This window comes from Bufo gargarizans, chromosome 1, assembly GCF_014858855.1.
Source record: "Bufo gargarizans isolate SCDJY-AF-19 chromosome 1, ASM1485885v1, whole genome shotgun sequence".
In the NCBI taxonomy this organism is placed as follows: Eukaryota; Metazoa; Chordata; class Amphibia; order Anura; family Bufonidae; genus Bufo; species Bufo gargarizans.
Genome location: NC_058080.1, coordinates 475309324 through 475331879, shown reverse-complemented (window position 1 = coordinate 475331879; position 22556 = coordinate 475309324). Strand labels below are relative to the sequence as shown.

Genomic DNA, 22556 nt, shown 5'->3' with positions numbered 1-22556 from the left:
CTCGCCATGCCCCTCATGGAATACCTTGGGGTGTCTTCTTTCCAAAATGGGGTCACATGTAGGGTATTTATACTGCCCTGGCATTTTAGGGGCCCTAAAGCGTGAGAAGAAGTCTGGAATCCAAATGTCTAAAAATGCTCTCCTAAAAGGAATTTGTGCCCCTTTGCGCCCCTAGGCTGCAAAAAAGTGTCACACATGTGGTATCGCCATACTCATTAGAAGTTGGGCAATGTGTTTTGTGGTGCCTTTTTACATATACCCATGCTGGTGAGATAAATATCTCTGTCAAATGCCAACTTTGTATAAAAAAAATGGGAAAAGATATTTCTCTCACCCAACATGGGAATATGTAAAAAAACACCCCAAAACACATTGCCCAACTTCTCCTGAGTACGGCGATACCACATGTGTGACACTTTTTTGCAGCCTAGATGGGCAAAGGGGCACAAATTCCAAAGAGCACCTTTAGGATTTCACAGGGCATTTTGTACACATTTTGATTTCAAACTACTTCTCACGCATTAGGGCCCCTAAAATGCCAGGGCAGTATAACTACCCCACAAGTGACCCCATTTTGGAAAGAAGACACCCCAGGGTATTCCGTGAGGGCATGGCGAGTTCCTAGAAAAAAATTTTTGTCACAAGTTTCTGTCTGTCTGTCTGTCTATTTAGGAGTCCACCTTGAGGCCAATATTTACCAACTGACACTAACCAAGGGTACAGTCAGTAGGAGGTGGTAGCCAAGGCTCGAGGGCAGGGAGTCCCCACCATTAGGGGCTGTCCCTGGGCAGAGGGATAGCTTAGGGTGTGAGTGTAGGGAGAGATTCCCTTCCCCCCCCCCCCCCCCAATACTAGCTTACCCAGAATCCTGGTGGTACTACCTATAATATTTGTGCGGTGTACGTCATTTTTTGTATAAGTATTATTAAAATTAAATCTTTCTTCATAAGGGTTATTTCTATTGCTGGACTTAGTGTTTAAACTAGGGGAGCTGAGGTGGTTAAAAAGACATTATAGTTTGCACACAAATGCAGTGTCCCTTTAAGAGAGTATTGTGGATACTCGACTACTCACTATTGTAACAGCTAACATTGTGTAGTATAAAATGAGAAATGCTAGCCATTGTGCCATATACAGAACTGCTTTTGTGTACAATATATTAAATTTCTTTATTCTACAAATGGTACCAGAGAGCTTCTGCAAGGCCCATAGAGACACTTTTGAAACACGCTACTGGCTTACATCACTGAGTGATTATAGTGCTATAAAATTTAGACTGATATTCTAAGAGAGATAGCCCTGTATCAGACACAGCCAGTGACTTTGTTGTATAGTGGTCCACTGAGGCCCAACCCAGTCTTTGGCTTGCTGTTATGGATGCTGGGCGGGTGGAGGTTACCAAATTGTTCTTCTTTATGTCAATAAAATGTTAATGTTGGTGAATAAAAGCTGAATTATTTTTACAATGCAATTTATTTGTCTCCACCCTGTTACACAGACTGTATAAGGCACTATTCCCAGCAGTAACAGGGCTTTAAGTACCACTTTGTGAAGATAGGTAGAAAATGTATAGGACAATTGTATTCTGTTTATGTCTAAAGATGTTCAGAGAGGTCACAATGTGCTTCCACTGCTTTCTTTAAAGATGAGGTCATCAGTCTATTAATACTGAGAGATTTATATATAGAGCGTGTCTGTTTTTACTGTGATGTACTGTATTTTATGTATGCTACTGTAATACTCATTGTATTAAATACATTGTAAAAACATTTAAAACAACAGAAAACTATTGCAGGACACTGTAAAGTGTAGAGGAGGTGACAAAATAAAAATAATAATTATAATAATAACATATCGTTGGACATTATATGAGAATTTCTCAAAATTAGTTTTGGGTCTGATTCTGTCGAATATGCCATCAGGTTCAACTCTGTCTGTACAAATTCTGTATGAATCAAAAGTGTGCCAATTGCCATGAAAACTCCAAGGTCTATGACGACTGCATTGAACCCCTTTCAAGCTCTTTAACACCAAAATAGCGTTAGTAATAACAAGATGGCATTAACATATATGGCTGTGGGTAAATGTTTGGCAGTGTGTGTTTAAACACACCGCACTGTTAGCTTTATTTTCAATGAAAAACAGTCTAAAGACAATCAATTTTTTGGTGGAAGATGCCTTCTCTATCTTCTGTCATAAACACTAAATAAAGTGGGCCCAAATTATCAAAAATATATTCGCTTTATTAAATAGAATCTATTAAACAATGGAGAAAAAGGGCAAGTTGGAATAAAGATACATAGAGAAGCAAGGGACCAAACCTACCTGGACAGATATCTCTCCGCAAGATTATAGTAACAATTTCCGGATACAAGGTAACACAATATGCCTCACATGAAGGTGGTCAGAAAAAGTGCAAGCATGTTTCTTAATATAAAAAAATATAATATATAAATCAACAAATATTATCCCAAACCACCCCAATAGGTGATTATGATGTGTAGAAAATACTACAAAAAAAGTAAGAAAAAAACCCACTGACCACAGTTAAATATGAGGCACACCGGTCCGGTATGACATTGACTATGTATTGAATACACAAAGGGATGAAAAATTACCGTCACCCAACTTCGATGTATAACACCTAACTAGTACAGACCATATGATGTAACAGTATGACCATAGTCACATTATATAACGAATGTACTTGAAGACATGATCTGACCAGAGGACGTGTAGAACCCCAAGCGCAAGACCTCGACGTGCGTTTCACCGCAAACGGCTTTGCCAGGAGGTACAAAAGATTTTAAAAAAACAGGATATATATATAGGGGTAGATGGAGGGATTCTGATTACCTAATAGTGGACATGTGCGCTCTCACCAGTTGGGTGCGATTCCCCCATGATGTGCGGCTCTATCCTTCGAGCGTATCTGTGCTGTATCACCGCGCAACATGATGATGAGTCAGGAGCACGTCAGGATGGGGCCAGACAGCGCATACGCCAATTTTTTTTATTTTTATGTCTACACAATTCATTGACACTATATACCCTTGATGGTTTAGATATAAATAGGATGTATCACATATTTGTGGGCTGACGAAGTATGAATTAATAGTGTGCTTTTGTATGTATTTATTATAAGTAATATTATAAATTTTTATCACCAAATTTTTTACATAAAGTTTTTTCTATATGAAATTGTGACGCACTTGGCACTTTGTGAATCATGGGGTGATATATGATACATGTGGTTGCACATATATACTGTATATGTGTGCTCTCACATGTATTTTAATGTATTGGTTACTATTATATTTGTTTTACCACGTTTATAGGTTTGGATGTCATGTTTATAATTGTTTGGTGTTTATATTATTTTATTATTTATGTTGTCTTACTGTATTTTGTTTTGTGATTTTAAGGAGTAATTGGTTTAGTATAGAGGTCCTTGCCTAAAGGAGAAACAACATCGGAACAGATGAAGAAGGGTAACGTACAGTATCATCACTACTGTTCCCTTACATTGTGTTAGTATGCACTACCAGCAGCAATAACATATTACTGTTAAAGCCTACCAATTATTTGCTAGCAGAAGCGCTATTTCTTTCCTTATAAGGCAGAGATCCCAACACTGGGAAACCCGGTGTACACCCGGGAATATTACTGTGATACTTATATGCGTATGTATATTCAGAATTATCGTCACCGGTGAGCGATACAATATAAGAATACTCAACACAAGATATATTCACCAGCCTGGAGGCATCACGTGGACTTTAATTAACTTTTGTTGTGCACAATATTTATTTTAAATGAGCACCTTTTTTCAAGCTCTATATCTCAACCAACTATATACAGACGTGGACAAAATTGTTGGTACCCTTTGGTCAATGAAAGAAAAAGTCACAATGGTCACAGAAATAACTTTAATCTGACAAAAGTAATAATAAATTAAAATTCTATAAATGTTAACCAATGAAAGTCAGACATTGTTTTTCAACCATGCTTCAACAGAATTATGTAAAAAAATAAACTCATGAAACAGGCATGGACAAAAATGATGGTACCCCTAACTTAATATTTTGTTGCGCAACCTTTTGAGGCAATCACTGCAATCAAACGCTTCCTGTAACTGTCAATGAGACATCTGCACCTCTCAGCAGGTATTTTGGCCCACTCCTCATGAGCAAACTGCTCCAGTTGTGTCCGGTTTGAAGGGTGCCTTTTCCAGACTGCATGTTTCAGCTCCTTCCAAAGATGCTCAATAGGATTGAGGTCAGGGCTCATAGAAGGCCACTTTAGAATAGTCCAATTTTTTCCTCTTAGCCATTCTTGGGTGTTTTTAGCGGTGTGTTTTGGGTCATTGTCCTGTTGCAAGACCCATGACCTGCGACTGAGACCAAGCTTTCTGACACTGGCTAGTACATTTCTCTCTAGAATTCCTTGATAGTCTTGAGATTTCATTGTACCCTGCACAGATTCAAGACACCCTGTGCCAGACGCAGCAAAGCAGCCCCAGAACATAACAGAGCCTCCTCCATGTTTCACAGTAGGGACAGTGTTCTTTTCTTGATATGCTTCATTTTTTCGTCTGTGAACATACAGCTGATGTGCCTTGGCAAAAACTTCGATTTTTGTCTCATCTGTCCACAGGACATTCTCCCAGAAGCTTTGTGGCTTGTCAACATGTAGTTTGGCATATTCCAGTCTTGCTTTTTTATGATTCGTTTTCAACAATGGTGTCCTCCTTGGTCGTCTCCCATGTAGTCCACTTTGGCTCAAACAACGACGGATGGTGCGATCTGACACTGATGTTCCTTGAGCATGAAGTTCACCTTGAATCTCTTTAGAAGTCTTTCTAGGCTCTTTTGTTACCATTCGGATTATCCGTCTCTTAGATTTGTCATCAATTTTCCTCCTGCGGCCACGTCCAGGGAGGTTGGCTACAGTCCCATGGATCTTAAACTTATGAATAATATGTGCAACTGTACTCACAGGAACATCTAGTTGCTTGGAGATGGTCTTATAGCCTTTACCTTTAACATGCTTGTCTATAATTTTCTTTCTGATCTCTTGAGACAGCTCTTTCCTTTGCTTCCTCTGGTCCATGTCGAGTGTGGTACACACCATATCACCAAACAACACAGTGATTACCTGGAGCCATATATATAGGCCCAATGGCTGATTACAAGGTTGTAGACACCTGTGATGCTAATTAGTGGACACACCTTGAATTAACATGTCCCTTTGGTCACATTATGTTCTGTGTTTTCTAGGGGTACCATCATTTTTGTCCATGCCTGTTTCATGAGTTTATTTTTTTACATAATTCTGTTGAAGCATGGTTGAAAAACAATGTCTGACTTTCATTGGTTAACATTTATAGAATTTTAATTTATTATTACTTTTGTCAGATTAAAGTTATTTCTGTGACCATTGTGACTTTTTCTTTCATTGACCAAAGGGTACCAACAATTTTGTCCACGTCTGTATGTTATTTTAACATTCTTTTGCACCGTCTTTTCAATATTTTGAACATTTTTTGAATCTTTGCACTAGTCACATTGCACAGCCTTGAAAGAACAACATCAACCCATAAAAGTGAATTGTTTTCATTTTTAATTTCATTTTTGCCTACATGATATCACCATCCAATATTTACTGAAGAGACCCGCTAAAAATGCATTATAAGACTTTGAACATTCATTATTTTTAATCGTTTTTATTCTTTATCTCATTTTTTCATTTTTCTTAATACACAGAGAAAGTTTTATTATAGACTAAACTTTATTAAATTTGATACAACTAAAAATATTAAATAATAATTTTTATCCAAATGAGAGTGTGCCATCGCAATTTTCTTCTTTTATAGATCATATTGGTTTATAGGTTTGACAGTGACTCTATTGTATTTATAGTTTTCCTTTATAACCATCGTGTACTCTGTCCATCTGCTTACTCTGTCTACATATTGCATATGGCGATCCTTGTTTGCGGGTCATGTGCGCGCCACGGGGCCGCTGTGCCGCGCATGCGCTGTCCAGCCCTATCCCGACGTGCTCCTCAGTCGTCATCATGTTCACGGTGATGCGGCACGGATGCGCTCGAAGGATGGCGGCGCACATCATGGGGGAATCACGCCCAACTGGTGAGAGCGCACATGTCCCACTATTAGGTAATCAGAATCCCTCCACCTACCCCTATATATAACCTGTTTTTTAAATCTTTTGTACCTCCTGATGAAGCCGTTTGAGGTGAAATGCGCATCGAGGTCTTGCGCTTGGGTCAGATCATGTCTTCAGGTATGTTCGTTATATAATGTGACTATGCTCATACTGTTATGCCATATGGTCTATACTAGATAAGTGCAATACATAGAAGTTGGGTGACGGTCATTGTTCATCCCTTTGTGTATTCTATACATAGTCATACCGGACCGGTGTGCCTCATATTTAACTGTGTTTTCTTTTCTTCAGTTTTTTTTGTAGTATTTTCTACACATCATAATCACCTATTGGGTTGGTTTCGGATAATATTTGGTGATCTATATATTATATTTTTTTCATATTAAGAAAAATCTTTGCATTTTTTCTGACCACATTTATGTGAGGCATATTGTGTTACCTTGTATCCGGAGATTGTTACTATAATCTTGCGGCGAGACATGTCTGTCCAGGGAGGTTTGGCCCCTTGCTTCTCTATGTATCTTAATTCCAACTTGTCCTTTTTCTCCATTGTTTAATAGATGCTATTTAATAAAGTAAATATATTTTTGATAATTTGGGCCCACTGTTTTTGTGTTTATGACATTGTGCATGTTTTAGGTGGGGTACGGTACTGTCAGCAATAGACAGAGAGGTTTTGTAGGTTTATACATATATTCTCTATCTTCTGACCTGTAAAACAGCAGCCTTTTGTGCGGTATGAAATCCCAATAATTTGGATTAATTGGAAATTCATATTGAATTCAGTTAATTTACAATACTTAAAGGCACAAAATAATGTACCAAAAAATATGTGATGGCTATCATCGCTATGTTATAGTAACATAGTACATAAGGCTGAAAAAAGACATTTGTCCATCCAGGTCGGCCTGTCATCCTGCAAGTTGTACCATACACGACATATCATTCTTGCAGCCATTTAACCACAGACTAGAGGGGAAAACCAGAGAACCAGAACTGGAAATGATGGGGGATTAACTAGTGAGTATAGGATCTTATATTATTTTAGCTCTTTTAGTGGGTTTAAACTCCATTTTAAGTCAATTTGACAACTCCTTTAATGATTCACAATGGCCCTGTTTTAAAAGGACACATCCATTAGAAAATACTTTATTAACTCATAACTAGAATTTCTTTTTTATTCATTACTATTTTGTCAGTTCTGTGCCACTAAAAATGAAATATAAAATACAGTCCTCCTGTAACCTTAATCGCAGAGAGATAAAAGGTCTGAATTGGAGAGAAAAATCAGTTTACAACATTGCTGCATGGGGAGGGTTAATCTTCAAGGTCATCCTCATGAAAATAATATTTGAAGGGTCTAGAGTGATTGACAGAATGACAGCTTTGTTAAGATCTATTGTTCCTTTGATAGCCCTAGATTAGGCATCCTCAAACGGTTGCTCTCCAGCTGTTGCAAAACTACAACTCCCAGCATGCCCGAACAGCCTACAGGTATCAGCCTACAGCAAGGCATTGTGGGAGTTGTAGTTTTACAACAGCTGGAGGGCCACAGTTTGAGGATGCCTGCTCTAGATAAACAAAGGAGCAGTGAGTTAATAAGCATAATTTGAGAAGCCTCGACCAGTCACACTATGGGGATAACACTTAGAGGTGTGAGGCTCTAACTGAATTGCCAACATTCACTTCTTCCTGGTATGACTTATGGTCTGAGAAAGAGTGTTAAATGAGCCTCTCTTCCATGCTAAAACTCCAGAGAGGATTTTAAAGTACAGGAACTAGTGTATATGGAATGACTATATCCAGAAAGTCATTCACTTTTTTTTTTTTTTTTTAAATTACACAGACCATTTACATAAAGGCTTGCAATTTTTTAAAATCTTTTTATTGAAGTTTTTTCAAATAAACAATTCATAAAACAAAATCAAAGTACAACATGTCAAGAGTATGAAGTCTTTGATATGTTTACACTTTGTGGGGATTCGCTCTGGAAGTTAGGACTAGCGGATGCAGTATAGAGGCAAAGTGCACAGTTCTTGAATCAAACAGCAGTGTTTATTCACACATTGGTGTATAACAAAATGCAGATAAGCTGTATCACAAAACAGGTGGCTTGGTGTTTGTTTACACACAAGGAAAGTCCATAAACAATAAGTCACCTTTTCTCCTGGGTGTCAATTCACACCCTGTTAGCCATTCAGCCTCATCAAGTCCATAGGCGCCCTTTTGCCTTTAGAGGTGCCCGAGTCCTCCAGCTCGGCTCAAACCTCAAATCCCAGCACAGCCCTCAGTTCACAGCACACACCTGGCAGTGCTGGCTGGTTTTTATGCCTGGCAAAATCTGGCCTGGATCATGGGAAGTAGTCACCCACCCAGCACTTTGACTACTCCCAGTAAGAACCCTCCCGAATCAGCTATGACAGCCATGCTAAATATTTTGGTGTCAATTAGCAATAGCTGCTGCTGACACATAAAATACCAGCTCTTACTTCACCGAGGCTAGGAACCTCGGTGACACATACCTTCCATCCACGATGATTCCAGGTACCTTCTTAGAACTTGTGTATAAAAAATATTAAATAGGAAAAACCATGGTGCAAGGCAGCATAACACACTAAATATGCTATTCCGTGTACAGGCAGGGCCATTCTAACAGGGCAAATATAGGGATATTGTCCCAATTTAGCCACTGTATCAGGCCGTCTATCTTGCTACCAAAAACACTAGTGGCACATAGGTTCTTATTTTGTTTGTGTTTATCCTTATTTTCATATTAAAGGGTCCATTATATTAATTTTTGACTATTAAAAGTTACGTTTTAGAATAATGGTAATTCTGTGAAGTTTCACACTAAATATGCAACTATAAACGAAAACAACCATGGTAAGGGTACTTTCACACTAGCACTAGTTCCATCCTGGGGGCTCAATACTGGAAAATAACAGATCAGTTTTATCCCCATGCATTCTGAATGGCGAGAAATCCGTTCAGGATGCATAAGGATGTCTTCAGTTCAGTCTTTTTGACTTTTCAGGATGGAGATAATACCACAGCATGCTGCGGTTTTAGCTTCGTCCAAAATTCCCGAACACTTGCCCAAATGCCGGATCCAGCATTAATTTACATTGAAATGTATTAGTGCCGGATCCGGCATTAAAAATACTGCAATGCCGGATCAGTCCTTCCGGTCTGCGCATGAACAGACGTTTAAAAATGTGAAAAAATTTAAATGGAACCCTTTGTCCATTTGACAAATGGACAGACGGATCTGTCTACAAATGCTGTCCGTTTACATGCAGATTGCCGGATCACTCTGCCGCAAGTGTGAAAGTAGCCTAAGTACTGTAGCTGCTCATCATCATGACAAAAGGTGAGTCACAGTGTAATATGGTTAGGATCTGCTGACCATGCTTTCCATACTTTAGTAAAAGAGGAAAACTAAAAATGTCCTGAAGCAATAATGCATTCATAGGTAAAAGTGTTATTGATAGAAGTTACAACCTCTCTGACAGTAGGAACAGATTGGCTTTTCCAATACAGAGTTATAGCAAATTTGGAGAATATGAGAATTTACCAGAGAAAGGGTCCTGGATTAGGAGGAAAGTTTTGAAAACTAATAAAAAAAAAACATGATTGTCAGGGTCTACCTGACAATCATGATTTGAGAATATCGTGCAGCGCCTATTCTGGGCCACTGTAGAAGGTTGGTGGTCTAGGAATAAAGCCCCTTAATGACTGCTATGGAGACACGTATTGGCAGTCATTAACCCTGCAAGACCCACTTTTGTAAAATTATAACATTACCTTTAGCTCTTCTGAAAAGACAGTTGTAAATGTGTGTTTTTTAAAGACCACATTTATTGTCAATGGACCGTATTGTTTAGCCCTGCAATGCTATTGGATAAAAAACATGTATATGTGCCTGGCCATATGGTCAAGAACTCATTCTACCTGCAAACGCTCCTTGAAGCTCATCCCATTGTTTTATTGGACTGGATATTACAACATTCAAGTAAAATGCCTGAACTATTTTTTTTTATGTGTTTAGTAGAATGCCTAGAGCACATAGATACTAAGTTACTGTGGACTATTTTTTTTATCAAATTGGATTTAGAGCTTGTTATGTTCATGTTGTAATTCTGCAACATTGGGTTAGGGTGGTAGTCAAAATAGCATATGCCTGAGGACTTTGCACATCATGTGTTAGACCGCTGGGGGGTTGCCTGAAAACCTTTTAGTATGTATCTGTAAAAAATAAATCAAGGCAACTGGACGTACTGTAGATTTCTTGAAAACGTTTCACTCGTTCCTCCAACAAGCTTTCTCAATTCTGAGTGATTGTACAAAAATTCTGGGAATAAATATGTAACTGAATCCACATCTGGTAATTATACCCAGCATTGGGTCAAAGGTGTTGATTCCATTATCCTAATTGGAGTATGGTAAGTAGTGGCGATAATAGACCTCGGTGTATTGTTTTAATAGGGTTAGGATTATTTAAATTGAAATTATTTACCTTGTCTATTATACTTACTATTATTTCCATTTCAGAATTCCACCAGCAAAGAAAGGTCCTGTGTATATTGTTGCAGGATGTTATTGCTGCCATCCAAAATGGAGAGAGTGACTTTGACATGAAATCAGATGACACTGATGCAAGTGATTAAGAGGCAGATGAAGATGCCAGTGAAGTGGACAAAGAAAATCCACAGCCCACTGACTGTGCACGCAGTGTTGATATCAAGACAACTGAAGAAAGCCTACCACACAAACAGACCATACCCCGTGACAGGTATCGCTGGCTGAAAAAGGACTTTGTCAGTCCCAATACTGATTTTTCTGGTCCACACATCACTGATGCTGCTATTTCGGTCCAGACACCACTGGGGTACTTCCAGAGGTTTATCTCAGAAGACATGGTTAAGGCTCTGACCAAAAACACAAATGAGTACAGCTTTCAAAAGACTGGGATATATTTAAAAACCAACATAAAGGAAATTGAGCAGATGATTGGCATGTACTTGAAGATGGGCCTAGTTCAAATGCCTGGAGTTCGACTGTATTAGGAGGCAGACCCACGGTACACCCCTGTTTCTGATGTGATGTCACGCAACAGATTTCAATCTCTGTTGACATCATTACATTTTACAAACAACTTGACAGTGTCAGAGAGAGAAAATAAATATAAACTTTGAAAACTCAGACCTTGGCTTGATTCATTCAGAGGGAAATGCTTGCAGGTGGTACCAGAAGAGCACAACTCTGTGGATGAGATGATGATTCCTTTCAAGGGGAAATTCAGCACCATCAAGCAATATATGAGAGTCAAGATCCACCCATGGGGGTTCAAACTGTGGGTAAAAGCTGGAATACCTGGCTTGCTCTGTGACTTTGATGTGTACCAAGGCAGTGTTGATGGCATACAAGCCAAATCTGAACTTGGACTGTCAGATTGGACACTCCCAAAAGGTCCTAACTACAAGATTTTCACAGACAACTACTTGACCTCTGTCCCATTGGTAGCTAAGCTCCTTGATTGTGGAATAAATTATGTGGGAACAGCCAGGCAAATACGCTTACCCAACTGTAAGGCCTCTTGGACACAAATGTTTTACGTTCCGTTTTTTGCATTCCGTATACGGACTGTATATGGAACCGTTCATTTAAATGTATCCTAAAAAAAAACAACGGAAGGTACTCCGTATGCCTTCCGTTTCCGTATTTCCGTTCAAAGATAGAACATGTCCGATTATTGTCCACATAAGGCCTCTTGCACACAACCGTATTGCTTTTTCAGTACTTTGTGGTCCGCAAAAAACGGATCCGCAAAAAATATGAATGACATCCGTGTGCGTTTTTTGTGGAACGGAACAGCTGGCCCCTGATAGAACAATACTATCCTTGTCCGTTATGCGGGCAATAATAGGACATGTTCTATCTTTGAACGGAACGTAAAAACTGAAATATGGAAACGGAAGGCATACAAAGTACCTTCCGTTTTTTTTTCCGGATCTATTGAAATAAATGGTTCCGTATACGGCCTAACGGACAAGGATAGTACTGTTCTATCAGGGGCCGTTCTGCAAAAAACGGAATGCACGCGGACGACATCCATATTTTTTGCGGACCGCAAAATACTGAAAAAGCCATACGGTGGTGTGCAACAGGCCTAACCTTGAAGATGAGAAGAATTTGAAAAAAAAAGTGGAGAGAAAGCTTTGATATCAGAGTGGAAGGGTACCACAACATCTGTGCTGTCAAATGGTATGGCAACAGGGCAGTCACGCTTGTGTCCACCTTTGAAGGTCCAGAGCCACCAAAACCTACTTTGAAATTGACAGGACTTACATTGAGGGTATCTACAATAAATACATGGGAGGTGTGAATTTGTTGGACTCATTTGCAGCCAAATATAAGTTCCCTATGAAAGCATGCCGCTGGTACATATACATCTTCTGGCATACCATTATCCTTGCCATGATCAATGCCTGGCTCATCTACAAAAGGGACTGCAACACTTTCAGCATTCCTAAAAAGGAGATTCTGAACAGGAGACATTTTCAGTCAGATCTAGCATCCTCTCTCGTATTGATGAATGTAGCTCCCAACAAACCTAAGAGAGGGCGACCATCATCAAGCAGTGAGAGACCAGTAACATTAAGGAGCCCTTTAAATGCATAGAAGAGATCATTTTCAGGTGATGGGAATTCATTAAATGTGATTTCAGCCAAAAGATCATCTTCTCATCCCCCACCAAATGTGCGTAAGGGCATGATTGCACATTTCCCAGTGAAAACCACGTGAGGACGCTGCAGACACTGTGATAAAGGATATACCAGCACACTGTGCAGCAAGTGCAACGTCCGTCTCTGTTTTTCAGATGACAAGAACTGTTTTTGGGACTATCACTGCAAATGAACACTGTCATGAGTGATTTACATCCTAATCCTGTTTTTCTAAATAATTATTATTAATAAATCATAGTTGAAAAAATGCTAATTTGTGCAGTTATTATTTTTTAACATATAGTTTTATGGGGAAACATGAGCAATCAAACATGCAATTAAATATTTAGGTGTTTATATTTGTTTATAGATGGTGACTGCAAAATTTAGAAGTTCTAGGCCCAACGTTGCAATATTACAACAAATTCCTAAAAACTAACTAAAACAAACAAAAAAAAATAACTCTTCAATTTCTGCATCAGAGACACCCTAAAACAACATCTGAAAGATAAAAAAAAAATTACAATTTTTTTTCAATATTTGGGTTTCACAGGGTTAAGAGGATACTAGAACATGCTAACACAATAAAGCAGAACTTAATGTCTATCTTAGTTTTGATGGCTGTGAAAGCAATAATGTTCGTAACTGCAATGAGAAGTCCTCTGGACATAGAGGGGTAATGGGCTTGGTATATATTTGGGAAGTAAGGATGTTTAATCCTAAAAGCGTCTCTTTGGGTTATATGAGTCTTTTGCTCCTAAGACATGTAACTTGAAGTTAAATTGTTTCATCTCACATGTATTTCCTTTTTGAGGGCTAGTCAAGATCTTCACATTCACTTTTAAGCACATTAGTAATTTTGTTGGTCTAGGGAAAGGGGACTATGTTTATCTGCTGTCTCCTGAACTATGGTCAGGGTAGAGGAGCAAAAAGCAGCGGAGGTCTCCTTATCAGTGCCAGCATGTAGAAGAGGGTCTGGTACTTCAGTTAGGTCAGAAATGGAAGGCCCGGAATCCAGGGAGATAGGTTGCAAAGATGTGTCTTGGCTCGGTTCTGAAATCGCTATAAAGAAAAAATTTGCCAGTTTCCCCAGTTTGTTCGGTTTATCCACTTCTTTGGTGTGTCGGGTTGCTGTACTATTTCAAAAGGGGAGACTGAAGGGATTTATGCTTGTTAGAGGTTGCTGTGAATTCAAACTGGGTGCAGGAGCTCAGCCCTCAGCAGTTCTCTAAAATAAGGTCAGTAATGTAGACTAGGGCTAGGTTCACATCTGTGTATTCTGTTACAGAAAAGGAACATAATATTGTAATAATTGGATCCTGCATATGTCAGATATATAAATGAAAAATCTTCAGATATATAAATGAAAAAAGGAAATTAAAACAAGGAATAACTAAATTAAAAACAAAGGACGGAAGGTATGTAGAAGAGAATAAAGGGCTAGCCGACTGCCTTAATGAATACTTCTGTTCAGTTTTTACAAAAGAAAAAGAAGGAGAAGGACCTCCACTAGAAAGGATGACTATTAAATCGTCTGATGCATGTGTCTTTACAGAGGAAGATGTTCTAAGTTTGCTGTCTAAAGTGAAGACAAATAAGTCACAGGGGCCTGATGAGATACACCCAAAATTATTAAAAGAGCTTAGTGGTGAGCTGGCAAAACCGTTAACAGATTTATTTAACCAATCATTAGTAACAGGAGTCGTCCCGGAAGATTGGAAATTGGCAAATGTCGTGCCCATTCACAAGAAAGGTAGTAGGGAGGAATCGAGCAACTATAGACCAGTGAGTCTGACATCAATAGTAGGCAAATTAATGGAAACCCTATTAAAGGATAGGATTGTGGAACATCTAAAATCCCATGGATTGCAAGATGAAAAACAGCATGGGTTTACTTCAGGGAGATCATGTCAAACAAATCTTATAGATTTTTTTGACTGGGTGACTAAAATAATAGACGGTGGAGGTGCAGTAGACATCGCATATCTAGATTTTAGTAAGGCTTTTGACACTGTCCCACATAGAAGACTTATCAATAAACTGCAGTCATTGAGCATGGACTCCCATATTGTTGAGTGGATTAGGCAGTGGCTGAGTGACAGACAACAGAGGGTTGTAGTCAATGGAGAACATTCAAAACAAGGTCATGTTACCAGTGGGATTCCACAGGGATCTGTACTGGGACCAATTTTGTTTAATATCTTCATAAGTGACATTGCAAAAGGCCTCGATGGTAAGGTTTGTCTTTTTGCTGATGACACAAAGATATGTAACAGGGTTGATGTTCCTGGAGGGAAACGCCAAATGGAAAAGGACTTAGGAAAACTAGAAGAATGGTCAGAACTCTGGCAACTGAAATTTAATGTGGATAAGTGCAAGATAATGCACCTGGGGCGTAAAAACCCAAGGGCAGAATATAGAATATTCGACACAGTCCTGACCTCAGTATCTGAGGAAAGGGATTTAGGAGTAATTATTTCAGAAGACTTAAAGGTGGGAAGACAATGTAATAAAGCAGCACGAAATGCAAGCAGAATGCTTGGATGTATAGGGAGAGGTATAAGCAGTAGAAAGAGTGAAGTGCTTATGCCGCTGTACAGATCACTAGTGAGACCTCACTTGGAGTATTGTGCGCAGTACTGGAGGCCATATCTCCAGAAGGATATAGATACTCTAGAGAGAGTTCAGAGAAGAGCTACTAAACTAGTACATGGATTGCAGGATAAAACTTACCAGGAAAGGTTAAAAGACCTTAATATGTATAGCTTGGAAGTAAGAAGAGACCGAGGGGATATGATAGAAACTTTTAAATACATAAAGGGAATCAACTCGGTAAAGGAGGAGAGCATATTTAAAAGAAGAAAAACTACCACAAGAGGACACAGTTTTAAATTAGAGGGGCAAAGGTTTAAAAGTAATATAAGGAAGTATTACTTTACTGAGAGGGTAGTGGATGCATGGAATAGCCTTCCTGCAGAAGTGGTAGCTGCAAATACAGTGAAGGAGTTTAAGCATGCATGGGATAGGCATAAGGCCATCCTTCATATAAGATAGGGCCGGGGCTATTCATAGGATTCAGATATATTGGGCAGACTAGATCGGCCAAATGGTTCTTATCTGCCGACACATTCTATGTTTCTATGTCAGACAATGCAGGCACCTGACGACCCCTTTCACTACAATGGGGTCCATTGGATTTCTGGCATGAATACCAGCACCACTGGTATTTCCTTCTTTTTTCCCCAAAATTTATGTGCAGAGGCTCCTGCTGGAATCTCTGCTGAAGATGTGAACCTAGCCTTACACTTTAATGGGGCTATTCAGGAGTGTAACATACATGGATAATTTTGTATCGTTGCATATTATAATTAGTGTTGAGTAAAACTTTAGCAAAACTTCAATTTGCAATGAATCTGAATTTCCTTGAGCTTCATGGTTACGAATCAGTCTTTCCTAAAATGGCAGCTGCACATGTTACAAAGTAAAAGTAAGGAGTCTGGGAACGTGTGATCACCCATAATGCGGTGCAGCCAGACAATATGCAGATAACCATCCCTGTGATGTTACAGCCCTATAAAACCCTCATCCCATGCGGTCTCCGCCATTGTCCTGTGAACTGAGTATAGGAAGAGATGTGGCAAATGCTCATGCACTAGGGACAGTGTTGATGAAAACCACTAATAGAAGAATATTGGAAAGGGACAGTGTAGGGAGACTTATTCTGCATCAGTTTTATTTATTTATTCATTCCTACATTTTCTTATTGTTAAAACAGCCGTAAACTAAGATATGTAATTCAATACCAATAAGATGGAAGCCTTTATTATTACATTGCCAGTGTGCCAACCAATACCATCCAGTCTGCACCCCTTAGGGGGGCCAGCTCTTAATTACGACTAAGAACACACCTGTGTTTGAAACGCGTTATCCATGCTGGGGTGAAGGTTTGTGCCCATGTAAGTTACATGCTTCAAGAAAGAAATAAAGGTTATTATAAGTGTTGGAACGATCTTTTCTTCTTATACATTATTTTATAGGCTGCATAAAATATATTATTTGTTTTCCAGTGTTTCACCATCAGGAGATGGATGCTTTCTTGGTAATAATGCATAGTTCAAAGTCATTTTGATTTAGAATCTCCAGATATTTTATCATACACAAAGCTTTGGCACTTGGGCTTCCAGAGATCATGTTGTCAGCTTACAAATATAGAATATTAGAACATCTAAAAGGCTAGTCACGCTGTGGGGTTTGACCTGGCTGACTGTGTTATGCTTCAGCTATTGCATCTGCTGCTGTAAACAGTAGAGTCGGCTATCTGCAAGGTGCAGTGTATGTAGAAGGACCCATCCTCTTGACTTGTGGCCTCCATTGCCTATTGTGAGTAGTATGTGTGAAGCATGTTATTAAAAGCCGGTGGTTATGAAAGGTTAAATTCACTTAAAATGGAATGGCCATGTGACGGTAAAAGCAGATGTTGTTGTGTCTGTCACATGAGGACTTGTTCTTCACTGCTCTGGCATTCATTCTTCTGACTATTCACTAATACATCATAAATACGCAATAGAGTTAAATTTGTCATTTAACCCTTTTTGTCAAGTCTTTGTTAACTCTGTCATTTGTGTATCATGCCATCTCAGCTAATGTAGAAGGTTTCTCTGTAGCCGTAGATAAAGACACAGGTGTCCCAATGGTTTATGCTAAGGAGGGCAGTTTGCTGTGTTGCACTTGACAAACTTTGCAAAATTAGTTGTTGTTTTTTTGTTTAATCAACAGCAGATTATACTTTGGTTGAGTGTTTCCTAACAAAAACTGTAATTAGACAAGTTTTATATTCTAGCTCTCAGAACATCTGCTCCTGCACAAAAAGTAAAATGTTATGCAGAACACAGTTGCAGAACTATATTTAAACAACAATCCCCCCTGTTCAGCTTCTCTGTATAGCAGGTTTAGTCATGGTTAGAATGACAGCTGTCTGGTCAGACATGCGTGTAGGAACACGGCTGACTCATATACCATGACACACAATTCTGCTTTATTCTGTTATATATTAGTGTCTTTAATCTGTATATCAGTATAACAAATAAGTGTGATCTAGTACACAAGTGTTTATAGTAATGCATGCATGACAATACCATGTGGGAATTTATTAAGGTTACGTACTAGAACGGTGTTAGCCTATGGTTCTAGAATTATGTACTAGAGCAAAATTCTAAAATGTTTGCGCAAACAGCATCTTGTGCAACATTTGCTCCTCTCTTTGCTTTTGAAAAATGGGCAGGGCTTGGTGGGAGGAAGTGTAGCCTTCTATAACCCCTAAGATTTACTATAATTTATTGCAGAAGCTGGCATAAATGATAACTTCAATCTACTCCAGCTCATAGTCAGAATATGCGAGGTTATTAAAGATGCTCCAACATACATATGAAATGCCAGTCTTAGTAAATTGTCCGGTATGTTTACAATATGCTTCGTAATTATTGGAATATGCTTGACAACTCACCTGTGCCATTAGTGAATCTTTAATTCCTAACACAGGTCAACTAGTGGGTGCACTCACAAAAAAAGCCCCCTGAAGTGGAAAACAGGAGGTGGGGGAGGAGGTAGGCAAGAAAGCACACCACAAAAGCTTCACACCTTGCCTCCCATTTTGAAATTCATTTTGTGTCCGATTGTGGCGAATCAATTCTACCCAAATCAAAAGTACTCTAATCAGCATAAAACATAGCATATGACACTCTGAGGTCTTCTAGGACTCAGATTTTTTTTAATATTTTGTCATTCCCTCTTTTTTTTTTTTTTTTTGTGAATTTTGCTCCCCCCTCCCCCCCCCCCCCCTTAAGCTCTTCAACGCAATGCCAGCAAAAGCAAGTAATGTCAGAGTGACACTGACATACAGTATATAGCTACAGATAAATGCATGGTCACATTTGTTTTGGTTTTTAACATTAAAAAAAAAAGTTACAAAAAATGGTCTTTAAACACAGTATGATCAGAGTGTCTTGTTCTCAACAAATGTTCCAAAACTAATGTCTAAAAGGGCTGTCTCACTTCAGCAAGTGGCATTTATCATTTAGACAAAGTTAATACAAGGCACTTACTAATGTATTGTAATTGCCTGTATTACCACCTTTTCTGGCTTGATTCTTTTTTTTTTATCGCATTATACACTGCCTGTATCCAGGGGTTATGATTGCAGGGTGCTGGTAACCCTTGGATCGCATGGTGGTCGTATCCACGGGTTATGACTATCCTGCAATCCTGCAGCACTGGTTGTGCTTGCACACTATAGGAAAAGACGCTTTGTATTTGCCAATGTCACTACCACTGCCCCTATTGCTACCACTGTCACTACTATTACTACCACCACCACAAACACAGATATGCATGGGGCCCCCCACCTCCACCTGAAGATCCTCCTCATGGCAGTCCAAACGTTGATGCAAAAGCTAATGCTTCTCACTTAACTTATCAACAGGGAGACTATTGTGAGTGTCTTCCATAGCACATGGGGTGGTGTTGCCTCTTCTTAGGGGAAATAAAGATACCCCACTAGAAGAGGGCAGTGCAGTGACGTGCCTAGGGTGTTTGGCACCCGGGGCATGTTCTTTCTCTGGCACCCCCCAAAAAAAATGTACAGTAGTATATCCCTCATTGTACAACCTTCACAGTAGTTTTGTCTAGATATGTGCCCCCTCACAGTAGTTATGCCCAAATTGTGCCCCCTCAAGGTAGTTATATCCCCACTGTACAACTTTCACAGTAGTTATGCCCACATTGTGCACCCTTAAAGTACTTATCCCTTCACTCTGTCCCATTCACAGTAGTTATGCTCTCATTGTGCCCCCTCACAGTAGTAATGCCTTATATGTGCCCCCTTCACAGTTCTAATGCCCTCTTTGTGCCTCCCTTACAGTAGTTATGCCATCGCTGTGCCCCTTTCACAGTAGTAATGCCCTATCTGTTACCCCTTCACAGTTGTAATGCCCTCTCTGTGCCCCTACAGCGTAGTTATGCCCATTGTGCCCCTTCACAGTAATAATTCCAACTCAGTGCCCCATAACAGTTATGTCCACCCACTTCACAGGAGTAATGCTATGTGTCCCCTTCACAGTAGTAATGCCATCTGCGACCCCTTCATAATAGTAATGCCCATTGTGCTCCCTTCATAGTAGTAAAGTCCATTATGCCTCTTTCACAGTACTAATGCCCATTGTGCCCCTTCACAGTAGTAATGCCCATTGTGCCCTCTTCATAGTTATAATGCCCATTGTATACCATTTATAGTAGTAATGCCCATTATTCCCCCTCCACAGTTGTAATGGCCATTGTGCCCCCTTCAAAGTAGTAATGCCCATTGGGCCCCCTCCACAGTAGTAATGCCAATTGTGCCCCCTTCATAGTAGTAATGCCCATTGTGCCTCCCTAGTAGTAGTAATCCCCTCTGTGCCACTTTGTAGTAGTATTGCGCTCTGCACCCCTTTGTATCAGTATTGCCCTCTGTGCCCCATTTGTAGTAGTAATTCCCTCTGTGTCTCCTTTTTACAAAAGTAATGCCCTCTGTGCCCCCTTTGTATTAGTATTGCCTTCTGTGCCCCCGTTGTAGTATTGCCCTCTGTGTCCCCTTTGAATTAGTATTGCCTTCTGTGCCCCCATTGTAGTATTGCCCTCTGTGTCCCTTTTGAATTAGTATTGCCCTCTGTGCCCTCTTTGTATTAGTATTGCCCGCTATGCCTCCTTTGTAGTATTGTCCTCTGTGCCCCCTTTGTAGTAGTAATTCCCTCTGTTCCTCATTTTTACAAAAGTAATGCCCTCTGTGCCCCCTTTGTATTAGTATTGCCTTCTGTGCCCCTATTGTAGTATTGCCCTCTGTGTCCCCTTTGAATTAGTATTGCCGTCTGTGCCCTCTTTGTACTAGTATTGCCCTCTGTGCCCCCAATTTTCACAGTAAAATGGCATTCTATGCTGGTTAGCACGATTCATCCGAAGCAAATCTCCAAAACTTCAGATTCATTTGGCAAACATTTTTGTCCTTCGTGCGGTCCCCATTGTCTCCGATTTATGGTCCTCATAGTATTTACATCCAGTGCTGCATGAGCATGGTTACAGTGTTGGCTTCAGTGTTGACATGGCCACAATCTGCACATTGCCACTGAAGCCAATCGTTGGCTGCAGTAAAGCATGTGACCATGTCAATGCAGCACCAGATGTAAACACTGCATGGGCCGTCACATTGAGACACAGAGGCAGTGCAGAGGACAGGATCAGTGGGGAGTAGGTAAGAATGAATTTTCTGTTTACAGAGACGGGCATTAGATAAAAAGTAATTAGACTAATAATGAACTTACCCTATCCATGTTATTTTCATTATGGGCTCCTTCTCTTCCTAGTCCTAATTTTTCTTTCCTTTTGCTTATTGCTTGCTGTCAGAGGTTATGGCCACCATAGATCCTGCTTGTGCAGTGTTTTTTTTTTACTTGTCCTTGGCTGTGCTGGCCGGGACCAGGTGAACACATACAGACGTGGACAAAATTGTTGGTACCCTTTGGTCAATGAAAGAAAAAGTCACAATGGTCACAGAAATAACTTTAATCTGACAAAAGTAATAATAAATTAAAATTCTATAAATGTTAACCAATGAAAGTCAGACATTGTTTTTCAACCATGCTTCAACAGAATTATGTAAAAAAATAAACTCATGAAACAGGCATGGACAAAAATGATGGTACCCCTAGAAAACACAGAACATAATGTGACCAAAGGGACATGTTAATTCAAGGTGTGTCCACTAATTAGCATCACAGGTGTCTACAACCTTGTAATCAGCCATTGGGCCTATATATATGGCTCCAGGTAATCACTGTGTTGTTTGGTGATATGGTGTGTACCACACTCGACATGGACCAGAGGAAGCAAAGGAAAGAGCTGTCTCAAGAGATCAGAAAGAAAATTATAGACAAGCATGTTAAAGGTAAAGGCTATAAGACCATCTCCAAGCAACTAGATGTTCCTGTGAGTACAGTTGCACATATTATTCATAAGTTTAAGATCCATGGGACTGTAGCCAACCTCCCTGGACGTGGCCGCAGGAGGAAAATTGATGACAAATCTAAGAGACGGATAATCCGAATGGTAACAAAAGAGCCTAGAAAGACTTCTAAAGAGATTCAAGGTGAACTTCATGCTTAAGGAACATCAGTGTCAGATCGCACCATCCGTCGTTGTTTGAGCCAAAGTGGACTACATGGGAGACGACCAAGGAGGACACCATTGTTGAAAACGAATCATAAAAAAGCAAGACTGGAATATGCCAAACTACATGTTGACAAGCCACAAAGCTTCTGGGAGAATGTCCTGTGGACAGATGAGACAAAAATCAAAGTTTTTGCCAAGGCACATCAGCTGTATGTTCACAGACGAAAAAATGAAGCATATCAAGAAAAGAACACTGTCCCTACTGTGAAACATGGAGGAGGCTCTGTTATGTTCTGGGGCTGCTTTGCTGCGTCTGGCACAGGGTGTCTTGAATCTGTGCAGGGTACAATGAAATCTCAAGACTATCAAGGAATTCTAGAGAGAAATGTACTAGCCAGTGTCAGAAAGCTTGGTCTCAGTCGCAGGTCATGGGTCTTGCAACAGGACA

The 22556-nt window shown here is 39.7% G+C and overlaps 2 protein-coding genes across 2 annotated transcripts in view; one reads left to right on the top strand and one right to left on the bottom strand.

Moving 5' to 3' along the window:
- The window catches only part of LOC122922738 (cryptic protein-like), a 339096-nt gene extending 317672 nt beyond the window's left edge, over positions 1-21424 (bottom strand). The window contains exon 1 of the mRNA XM_044273443.1: positions 21262-21424. Coding sequence (XP_044129378.1) covers positions 21262-21281 — 20 coding nt within the window. The 5' untranslated portion in view covers positions 21282-21424. The remainder of the gene's footprint in view (positions 1-21261) is intronic.
- The window catches only part of LRRC2 (leucine rich repeat containing 2), a 747375-nt gene continuing 741990 nt past the window's right edge, over positions 17172-22556 (top strand). Inside the window, exon 1 of the mRNA XM_044273432.1 lies at positions 17172-17293. The gene's annotated coding sequence lies outside the window, so the exon portion shown is untranslated. The remainder of the gene's footprint in view (positions 17294-22556) is intronic.